Source organism: Petaurus breviceps, unplaced genomic scaffold, assembly GCF_028583685.1.
Source record: "Petaurus breviceps papuanus isolate PSGF00001 unplaced genomic scaffold, PetGlider_PUasm1.0 90667, whole genome shotgun sequence".
Taxonomy (NCBI): Eukaryota; Metazoa; Chordata; class Mammalia; order Diprotodontia; family Petauridae; genus Petaurus; species Petaurus breviceps.
Window position 1 is genome coordinate 3,209,843 of NW_027187302.1, and position 11,768 is coordinate 3,221,610.

General features: G+C 41.1%; 1 protein-coding gene across 3 annotated transcripts in view; it reads right to left on the minus strand.

The window, feature by feature from the left end:
- SNX14 (sorting nexin 14) overlaps positions 1-9,476 on the minus strand; it is a 110,906-nt gene extending 101,430 nt beyond the window's left edge. For 2 of the 3 annotated variants that reach the window (XM_069065089.1, XM_069065088.1), the window contains exon 1: positions 8,766-9,077. In XM_069065089.1, coding sequence (XP_068921190.1) covers positions 8,766-8,905 — 140 coding nt within the window. In that variant the 5' untranslated portion in view covers positions 8,906-9,077. Of the gene's footprint in view, positions 1-8,765; positions 9,078-9,182 lie in introns of those variants that run through there. The other variant, XM_069065090.1, reaches the window with a different exon arrangement.
- Positions 9,477-11,768: the final 2,292 nt, after the last annotated feature.

The window sequence follows — 11,768 nt, forward strand, 5'->3', positions numbered from 1 at the left end:
TAGAACTTCTATAACCATACTGTCTTTCTCTTTTTTATTTTTAAAGCAATTGGGGTTAAGTAACTTGCTCAAGGTTACATGGCCAGTTATTTCTGGGTGGGTGCTAAGTGTCTGAGCCCGGATTCGATCCCCAGGTCATCCCGACACTGGGGCCAGTACTCTTACTTGCTGTCTTTCACCAAATAGTCTGTCATAATTTTCTAAATGACAGAAAGTAACAACTTAATATACACAGTGAAACTTCCAGGGTTTAGCTCTCTAATTCTTTCATTCTCCACTTTCATCAGAAATACCAATTTCATTCAATCACTTGTATCCCTCCATTTCAGAAGAATTAATTCCATAAAAGATGTGGAGAAAATAATCTAGCTTCAGAAGCATACCAAAAGTGATTTGTTTACTTTAGAAGCAAAAGTAAGAGTACAATAATTATAGCTAATATTTATATAGTGTCTTTACACATGTTATCTCATTGATCCTCACACATTATTACTATCTTCACTTTACAGATAAGTAAACTGAGACTCAGAGAGGATAAGTGACTCGCCCAGTATCACACTATTAGTAAATGCCTGAGTCAAAATTCAAATGCAGGTCTTTCTGACTCCAAGACCAGTGCCCTGTTCACCATGCCAGGCTGCCTCTCTATGTCCTTTGTAAGCCATACCTAACTCCTGGCTCCTATGGGGAGGCCAGGGGAAATGTGTGTTGCTCATATTGAGAAAGTGGGGCTAGAGGGTGTTCACTGTCCCTTTAAAGGATTAAAAACAAGAAAAAGGTCAACAAACAAGTAAAAGATGAACAGAGGAAATGCTACTGATAATTGAAGAAATGAAGTTATATCTTTTCTCCTCTGAGAAAATTTCAACAATAATTTCATAAGTAAGAAATCCGACAAGAGTTTACCCATTTTCTGTTTCAGAACTAAGGAACTAGATCCAGTGAGCTATAAAGAAATGCAATCTGGGGCGGCTAGGTGTTGCAGTGAATAGAGGACTGGCCCTGGAGTCAGGAGGACCTGGGTTCAAATCTGGCCTCAGACACTTAACACTTACTAGCCGTGTGACCTTGGGCAAGCCACTTGACCCCAAATGCCCTTCCAAAAAAGCCAAAAACAAAATGCAATCTGTTACTGGCTTACTTTGGAGAGGAAAAAAAAAGTCTTTCAGAGCACTTAGAAACTCAAGATGTACAGAATTCCACAATCTACTTCTGGTTTCAAATGAACCAAATATATATTCATATTCTTATCTCAAATGACTTTCTAAATATTTACATTTCTGTGTATATTCCAATATTCCAACTCCTCCCCTCTAAAAAAACTGTTTTCCATTCAAGATTTGAGAGCCTAGTCCTTCATTCATTCTGGATTTATTGAACATCTAACATGTTCCAGGTATTACACTATGTGTTGAGTATGCGAAACTGAAATAGTCCTTACTCTCAAGAAACTTACATTCTACAGTGGGAAGGAAGAAAAGATATATAACAAAGTTTATACCAGGTCAAGATGTAGGAGTAGAAACAAGACTTCCTCAGGGCTCTGGCTCCCACCTCCTCCAATCCATGTAAAAGGTGACTCTGAACAAACTTTGGAGCTACAGAACCCACAAAATGACACAGAGAAGCTAACCTCCTACTGAGGACAGCCTGACAGGCCAGCAGGAAGTGGCCAGCACAGCACTCTGGAAGCCGAACCCCCGCCCCAATCAAGCCAGAGGTCTTAGCCCCCGAGCAGCCTAACCAGCGTAGGCTGGAGGTACTTCAGATCACCAGCAGCTGTGGCAGTTTAGAATTATCTACACATAGATGCTAAGGACAAAGTGAGAGGTCAGTGCAGTGTGGACTTTTGGACCCAGTAGCTGGGAGTGTGGTCAGCCTTTACCCCCAGGGTGAGAAGGGTTGAGGTGCCGCTGCTGTTCAGCCCCTGTCATCTGGCTACTTCAGCTCCTGGCCTGCAGATTGTAGGAGGACTAAGCAACCAGGCTGAGGGGTAATCACTCTTGCTTTAACCTGCTTGAATCTAGATTGCAGTCCAGGGTGGAGGTCCTGGGGTGTGTGACCAGCTTGCCTGAGCATGTGGAGGCTTCAGAGAGGGCACCCAACTAATACCTTCAGAAGCTGAGAAAACCCTAGCAATTGGGATGAAGCTCCCCTGTCTGACAGCAGAGTCCTACTGTAGGAAAAAGCTCAAAAGTGAAGTAATTGAGTGGCAACATGACCAGGCAAGGAAGCAAACCAAGCAGAAAATCCAACTTTACACTCCTATTTTGGGGACAAAAAGTATCAAAGCATGGAACAGGAGGAAGCCAATGAAGTCAGAACTCCTGCACCAAAAGCTTCCAAGGAAAAGATGAGCTGGCTACAGGCCCCTTAAGAAGGATTTTGAAAACCAAGTAAGAGAAGTGGAGGAAAAATTGGGAAGAGAAATGAGAATGATGCAAGAAAATTATGAAATGAGAGTCAACAGCCTGACTGAGGAAAATAGACTAACTCAAATGGCAAAAGAGGCTCAAAAAGCCAATGAGGAGAATGCCTTAAAAAGCCAAATTTGCCAGATGGAAAAAGAATCTCAAAAGCTGACTGAAGAGAATCATTGCTTCAGAATTAGATTGGAGCAAATGGAAGCTAGTGACTTTATGAGAAATCAAGATACTATTAAACAGATCCAAAAGAATGAAAAAATAGAAGGTAATGTGAAATATCTCATCGAGAAAACCACTGACCCGGAAAATAGATCCAGGATAGAGAATTTAAAAATTATTGGACTACCTGAAAGTCATGACCAAAAACAGAACCTAGAAATCATCCTTCAAGAAATTCTCAAGGAAAATTGCCCTGATATTTTAGAACCAGAGGGCAAAATAGAGGTTGAAAGAATCCACCAATCACCTCCTGAAAAAGATCCCAAAAAGAAACTCTTAGGAATATTATACCCAGGTTCTAGAATTCCCAGATCCAAGAGAAAATATTACAAGCAGCCAAGAAGAAACAATTTGAATATTGTGGAAACACAATCAGGATAACACAGAATCTGGCAGCTTCTGCACTGAGGGATTGAAGGGCTTGGGATATGATATTCCAGAGGTCAAAGGAGCTGGGATTAAAACCAAGAATCACCCACCCAGCAAAACTGAGTATCATGTTTCAGAGGAAAATATTGTCATTCAATGGAATAGAGGATTTTCAAGCATTCTTTACAAAAAAAAACAGAGTTGAATAGAAAATTTGACATTCAGATACAAGAAACAAGAGAAGCATGAGAAGGTAAACAGGGAAAAGAAATCATAAGGAACTTATCAAAGTTGAACTATTTACATCCCTACATGGAAAAATGATAATTGTAACTGAAGAAACTTTTCTCATTATGAAAATAGTTGAAGGAGGGTATATGGGCATATGTGAATGTGTGCATATATGTTTACAGGTATACATGGATAGAGGGCACAGGACCAATTTAATAGGAAGGGATGACACTTAAAAGGTGAAATTAAGAAGTAAAAGAGGAATATAATGAGAGGAGATAGGAAGAGACAGAATGGGGTAAACTATCTCATAAAGAAGAGGCAAGGGAAAATGGTTACAATGGAGGGGAAGAACAGGAAGGCAAAAGGGAATGGGTCAACCTTATTCTCATTGAATTTGACTTAGGGAGGGAATGACATACACACTAAATAGGGTATCTCATCCTACACAAGAGTAGGGGGGAAGGGGATGAGAGGGGGGATGATGAAAGGAAGGGCAGCCTGGGAGGTAGGCAAGTTAAAAGCACCCACTTTTGAAAAGGGACAGGATCAAAGTAGAGAATAGAACAAGTGGGAGGTGGGAGAGGAGGGAGGGAAATACAGTCACTCCTTTAAAATATATCCACTATGGAAATACTTTGCATAGCCACATATGTACAACCTATACTGAATTGTTTATATCTTCCCAGTAAGGGTGAGTGACAAGGGAGGAAGGGAATGAATCTGGAATTCAAAGTTTTAAAATCAAATGTTTAAAATATATATATACTATTATTAATATTATTTTACATGTAATTGGGAAATAAGATATACAGGCACTGGGGCATAGAGATCCACCATGCCCTACTGGAAAGTTGGAGGGAGTATGGGAGGAGATATGGGAGAGAGCAGATTAGAGGAGGGGCTATCCAGTGGGATCACTATTTTGGGGTGGTGGGTAAGGGGAAAAACAGGGAGAAAATTTGTAACTCAAAATCTTGTGGAAATGAATGATGTAAACTAGAAGTTAATAAAGCTTTTCATTAAATAAAAAAAAACAATATACAAAATAAATTGGGGGGGGGGGAGAAGAGAGCATTAACAGATGAGAAAATCAAAAAAGTCCTAGTACAGGAAATGGCACCTGATTTGCTCCTTGAAGGGAGCCAGAGATTCCAAGAGGCAGAGAAAGTGAAGAAGAGAGAGATAATTCTAGGCATGAAGTACAGCCTATGTAGAGGCAGAATCGAATTTGAGTATGGGAAAAATGTGAAAGTAGGCCAACTGACTGAAATGAACTCAGAGATAGATCCAACGGATAGACAAACAGATAAACATGTATCCAGCCCCAATGTTTCCTCTGAGGCTCAGTCCTTAATCACCAAATGCCTATTTTACATTTCAACCTGGATTTTCCTGAGACCTATAAAACTCAGCATGTTTAAAACGACTTACATTTCCCTCAAAAAAAAAAACCCCTCCCCCATCCTCTAAACTTCCCTATCTATATCTATCAAAGGCACTATCCTTCCAGGGACTTAAGTTTCATAATTTCAGCATCATCCTGGACTTCTCACTCTTCCTCACCACACATATCCAATCAACTGCCAGTTCAACTCTATCCTGCCCTCTTCCTTATCCATTGTTTGTGCTGAGGCCTTAGATGACTCTCACAATCCACTATCTTCACTCCTATAGGATGAACAAAGCTGAAAAAAATCATGCAATCATCTGACTACATCCACTACGAAATTATGTTAACACAACCTCAAATGTACTTCTACTGCCCTAGACAATCCTTATATACCTAACTACTCTCTCAATTTCCACACCACCTCTTCCAATCCTTTCCATCCCTCCTCAAACCTCCTGGCTCCCCATCCCTGAAGCAGCTAGGTGGTTCATAGGATAGAACACTGGGCCTGTGTGACCCTAGGCAAGAAATTTAACCCGTCTGTCTCAGTTTCCTCAACTGTAAAATGGGGATAATACAGTTATCCCTTCCACATCTCAATTTTCCCCATCAAGGTTTCACTACATTGTGGGTTAGCATAAGAAACGGGAATTTGGGGGGGGGGTAGTTTTGCAGAAGCCACAGGTGAAAACTCAGAAGTGCATAATATACATGTGTATATATATATATATATATATATATATATATATATATATATATATGAAAATATATCATATACATATATATAGTATTATATAATATCAACCCAAATTTTACAATAAGATACTTATATAAATGCCCCATAAAAAAAAATTTAGATTTCTTCTCTGGTATAAAGTGGGACAAAAAATTTTATTCAGACTTTCCAGACAAAGAGACAGTCTTGCTCCAAACTCTGAGATGTGGAAGGGATAACTGCAACAGCATCTACATTGAAGGGTTCTTTGTGAGGATCAAATAAGACAATATTTGTAAAATACTTAACACAATGCCTGACTTGTAATAGTCACTATATAAATGCTTGTCCCCTTACCTTCCACCCTACCATTCCCCACCCTCTCAGCTGAGAATTTTGCCTCATAGTTTAGAGAAAAAAACTGAAGCCACTCAGTGTGAATTCCCTCTTCCTCATCTCATATCATAACTCAGATGCCTTCTAGCACTATCTGCTCCTCCACTCTTCTCTCACCTGAAGAGGTAGCCCTACTCCTTAATCAAGGCCAACCTGCATAAGCAATCCCATTCCATCCTGCCTCCAACAACACTGTCCCCTCTGTCACCCACTACTCTATCACTTATCTTCAATCTCTCCCTTTCTCCTGGCTCCTTTCCTGGTGCCTAAAAACATACCCATGTCTCCCTCACCCTCAAAAAACCCTCACCTGATCCTTTCATTCCCATTAACTATAGTTATTCTAGGTAAACTAAACTCCTGTAAAAGGACATGACAACAGATGCCTCCAATTTTCTCTCCTCTCACTTAACCCCTGCAATCCATCTTCTGACCTCATCATTCTACCAAAACTGCTCTCTCCAAAGTTAATCACCACATCATCTTCCTACTGATTAAATTCCAGTGGTGGTTCCCTATCAGCTCCAGGATCAAATACAGAAGACTGGTGTTCAAAGTACTTTATAACTTAACCTCCCCACCCCTCTACCCTCTAACCTTTCTAGTCTTCTTATATATTGTTACCGACACATAATCTTTTAGCTACTGAACTCTACTACTTCATTTTTAAAGCCCTACCTAGCTTTCCAGAATCACTGGACATTACTTTGACCATGTACTTACTCTTCAATCCAGACAAACTAGCCTTCTCTGTGTTTCACACATAAAACTCCCATTACCTTTCTGTACCCTGTTCCTCTCCCATACCTTGAATGGATTCCCTCCTTACCTCAGAAACAGAGAATAGCCTTATTCCTTTAAGATTCAATCAAGCTTCATTTTCTTCATGAAACCCTTCCTAATCCCCCATACCTAGAATTCTCTCATTTATCTCTTTCCTTAAAGTCCCAGCTAAAATCCTATCTTCTTACAAAAAGTCTTTCCTAATCCCCCTTAATGGTAATCATGTCCTCCCTCTACTGATGATCTCCAATTTATCCTGTCTATAGCTTATTTATACATAGTTGTTCGTGTGCTATCTCCTCCATTAGACTGGGAGCTCCTTCACAGCCGTTTTTTGTCTTTCTCTGTATCCCAAGCACTTAGCACTGTGCCTGACACAAAGTTGTCCCTTAATACATGCTCACCAAATCATCCTAATCCCTCCTTCACAAATTTGGATTTGTTCACTTGATATTTATGTTACACTTCATACACAAGCACACACATGCACATACATGTACATGTGAGCAGGCTTCTCCACCACAGATGAATGTAGGCTCCTTGCAAGCTGGGATTGTTTCATTCTTTGTATCTCCTGGCACCATGAAGGTGCCCAATGGGGAGGGAGCAAGGAGTAAATGAGGGCATTAATTAATCCCATACAACAGGTCAGAAAGCATAAAGCCAAATCAGTTTGGAAAGACAAGTTGAAGCCAAATTATGAAAGGTTAAAGCCAAACAGAGAAGTTTATATTTGATACTATAATAGGAAGCCACTGATGCTTTTCCTATTTTTATAACAGGAAGGATGACAAAATCAAACCTGTTTTTTAGGAATGTCAATCTGACAGTTATGTGGAGGATGGATTGGAAAGGAAGGAAATGGAATTATACAAACTAATCAGGAAACCACTGCAATAGTATAGATAATAAGTGATATGGGTTCCAAAAAGGATGGTAGCTGGCTGAATGGCGAAAAAAGAATGCATTTCAGAGATGTTGTGGGCAAGATCCTGGAATGACCTTGCAGACTATGAATTTGGGTGTCTAGAAGAATAATGAAACCTTGAATAGAAATAGGAAAGTTATGAAACCAGAGAGAGAATGGAACCACACACTAATAAGCAAATCAAGGTTTAAAGTTCAAGATGAGGAGTTTGGGGGTTTTTTTGGTTTCCTTTTGTTCTGTTTGTTTTTTGTTATTTCAAGTTTGAGGTGTCTATGGAACATCTAGTTAAAAACATCTAATAGTAAGTTGATGGGAAGACAGAAAAGTACCTTGATCCCAGGTAGGATATGGACAATGATGAACCAGCAAAGGTGACTGAGAAATGGCTATCTAAACAAGAATGCAAATTCTGCTTTCTGATCTTAAGAGGTATCCTGTTATACTAGTCAGAAATCCGTGTTAGGTTCAAATCTCATTTCTAACAAGTTCCAACTGTGTAACCATGGGCAAGTCATTTAACCTCCCTAGGCTTCACCTTTCTTAGCTAAAAAGTAGTAATAACACCCATAACACCTATTTCCCTGGGTTGCTGGGAGCCTTAACTGTAATAACGTATGCAAAATGCTTTCACACCCTAAAAGCTAATTAACTGTCTATTACTTAATGTCTAGCCAGATGACTAAAAATTCAAGCCACTAAAGTAAGAATCATGTTGAAGTTGGACCTAAAAAAAAAATACGTTTATTTTTCAGAGGAAACTGGAGCCAGAGAGGTTAAGATCCCAAAATACGCAGCCTAAGTCCATGGCTCTCCCTAGAAAATACACACAGGGCATGGGTATAGACTTTCTTCCTCTTAGGGTAAGAGGAACTGTCACCACCAGCATAATTTTACTTTCTCAGTCAACTTATCAAGCTGGTAGATTTAATTTTGCTTCGAGGTCACAAATTCGGTTCTTCTGAAACATGGGAGCGGTGGATGAGGGCCTGGCGAGACATATACAAACAGAAGGGTCTTGGATGTTTAAGCCAAGATGACAAATGGGACCTCGGATTCCGCAGCCGACAGTGCTCGGGGAAAGGAAAGGTGCGCCAGCCCGGGGGGAGAGAGTTCAGGGGGGGCTCCGAGAAGCTCCAGAGGGTCGCCAGCATCGACCCCCCCCCCAGCCTGGAAGGTGCTGCTCCACCCGAAGGCCCTCCCGCGGCCCAGCCTCCAGGTAGGTGACCTGGGAGGAGAGGAAGGAGGAGGCACGGAGGCTGGGGGGCCGGGAGGAAGGGGTAAAGGGCAGGGAGGGGGTGCAGTTACCTGTTGAGGAGCAGAGAAGCAACGCAGAGGCACAGAAGCAGGAAGCAGAAGAGCGGGTACTGGCGGCAGATCTCTCGCCCCAAATCTAGTCTTAGTCGCTGCTTCAGCTTCTCCCCCGCCGCCCGCACCCACGGAACCATTTCGACTACACAACAGCACAGCGTGTCTAGGGGGATGCGGCCCCCATCGACCCTCCTACTCCACCCTTCAAGCGGCCAGCCCCGAAGGACCCACAGACCCGCTGACGCCACTCCTGCTTCAGAAGCCTGCGGCCCCGCCCCTCGTGAGCTTCCTCGGAGTTCCCGGGACGCATGCGCACCAACCTCTACGAGCTCACTTTTTCCAAGGCCCCGCCTCACAGAAAAACGTATCCTGCTATAGTCGCTGAACTTAAAACTCTGGAGGGTCTTATCTCACCTATTTCTCCAAGTCAAGGACCCTCCTTCCCTCCGTCCGTGAACACACTCGCCCCAAGTAAAAATGGCCGCTGCCCTCTGTAGCTTTTCGTCGGACGCAGGTCTCCAGTGGAGAGACCAATTCCACCTAAGTCAAATTTCTTCCAGAAAACTGAAAGAAGTCAAAATGCGAAGTAATGCAGAGGCCTGTCACCTACGGAAAAAACGAGGGCCGAGGCCCTAATGAAGTGGAGTGGCCGAGGGCAGGCAGCCGCGCTGCCTGCTGGGACCTGTAGTTTGCCCAAGAGACAGCAAGCCGACGCAACGCCCACCACACGCTCCCCCCAAGTCCCAGGGCATGTTAGGAGGAGGGAAGGCTTTGGACCCAGGAGCCAGCTCAGATGTCAGGAACCTTAAAGTCGCGGAACTAAAAGCTAACTAAGGTTAGGTCAGTGCCTACTAGAACTGGGAAACGCACTGAAAACTTACTGAGCATTGTAGGTGGAGCAACCCGTTGTGGGGGAGGGGAAGTTCCCCGACCTACTTCCACAAACGGCCTCCAAGTAGTGCCGGGACCTGCGGGAGGGGTGGGAATGGGGCCCGGAACTCGAGGTTTTGACCTTCAGTCCCTGAGAAGTGATAAAAGTTAACTTGGGTAACGTTTGATAAACGTTTAATTTTGTCACCTAACATTGTATTGCTACAAAGTATCAAGATCCACGCAAAAGTAGAACTTGACTTAACATTAACCTTCATAGAGTAGAAAAGGTAAGACGCGGGCCCGTCACCTGGTGGTGTGCAATGGGTGCGCTGCGATACAGTCTATAGAATGCCCACGGTCAAAAAGATAGCAGACCCCGAATATGGAAGTTTTAAACCAGGGTTCCAAAACACCCTAAGCATAAAGATCCCTTTAATTTACTGTCAGGGCACCGTTTTATTCGATTATCGCCCCTCCATCGTTTGGCTGTTTTGGTTTATCACTTAGCCTCAGTGGGAAGCAGTAGTTTTAGTTACCACTTAAAATACTAACGGAAAAGTATTAGAAATTTATCCAGTTAGTGTATGAACATATTTTAACATATTCTTCCCTAAAAAGCACTCACCTTAAGGAAAAGTACTCAATCCAATTATGAGCAGTAGCTCAACACATCTTTGTAATTCTCATTTGTAGTTGTCCAGAGCAGTTAGACAATTCTACTGTGGCTCCTATATTTACATACACCAAAAAAGAAAACATCTTTGAACAGCATAATGGTTCTGCGTGGTCCACCATTATTGACAAGGTTTGAATGACTAGCTTTAAAAAAAAAACAAATCTACCCTCAAAAGAATGAATTGCTTTCATTACTGATATTTAAAGAATTGCTGCAGACAATTCCAAAAAAAAGTTCCAATATAAGGATATACTTGTCAAGGTATACTTGAAAGGAGGTATTACTCATTTGGATGAATAACTCCTCCCTAGATTGTTACTTCTAAGGTCTTCATAATTCACATTTCTAGAGCATTTATATTGTTAACTTATTCCTTGCAATACACTATAAGATAGTTAATATATTATCTGTTTTACTAGACTGGGAACAGTTTCTGAGATAAAGTAAGTATTTTCATTTTACCACTAAAATCTTCACACTATACTATCTCTTCCTTACAACATTAACTACTTGTGTTTTCATTGTAATTCCTTCCATTAATCAAGGATTTAGATATTACTTAAAGTTATATACCTCTTGAGTATAAATGACTAATGAAATTTAACATGAAGCCTTTTAAGTTATTTATCCCATGTACTAGTGATATATTGAAATGCATTTTCAATTAATCAAAAAGCATTATCAAAAGTCTACTAAACATTTTATATCACTGTACACATTGACATGCAGGATTATTATTAAAATATATTACATACTTTTTCTGGTAAGATGCAGCAAAGATCTGCATTTGTTTTGTATATTTTTAGAAGGGTATACATTATAAAGCCTTACTCTTTTCCTCATCTCTGATTTTATACGGTGTACTTGTGGCCTCCACAAAATCTCATTCCATTTCTTCATTACTGAAGAGGGTATCTATGGTTCTGTAAAGCCATGTTAACAAGTACAAGCCCTGACAAATTCTGCCATGCTGGAAAGGAGGGCAATGTAAGTTAAGACATTCTGAGAAGCAACCTAGCCAAAACAGGGAGAAGCTCATGTCCAGAAGGCTGGCCACATAGCGTCAAAGTGACAATAGTAACCCATGAAAGAAAGTACAAAATGGCTTTCAGTTCTTTGTGACTCCTTATATTCCTGCAGTGATTGTGGCAAAATGGTGGGAAAAGGGTCAGAGGGAGCTAAAAGTTTTTAGACCATCTATAAACAATTATTTAGTTACTGGTAATCAGTTTGACAGACCCTAGAATGAGTGCACATGCTGTTAAGAGGAAATGAATCATATCAATCTTAACATGGACTATAAATGAAAACCAGAAGACAAAAAGGAAATTAGAATTAAATAGAAGAATGGCTTATAGGTTCTACTTGGCAGTGACAAGAGTTGCTACAGTTGGTTTTACTGAGCTTTCAAAAGCAGTAAGAAATATTTTATGGGTCACTTCCTTATCTTG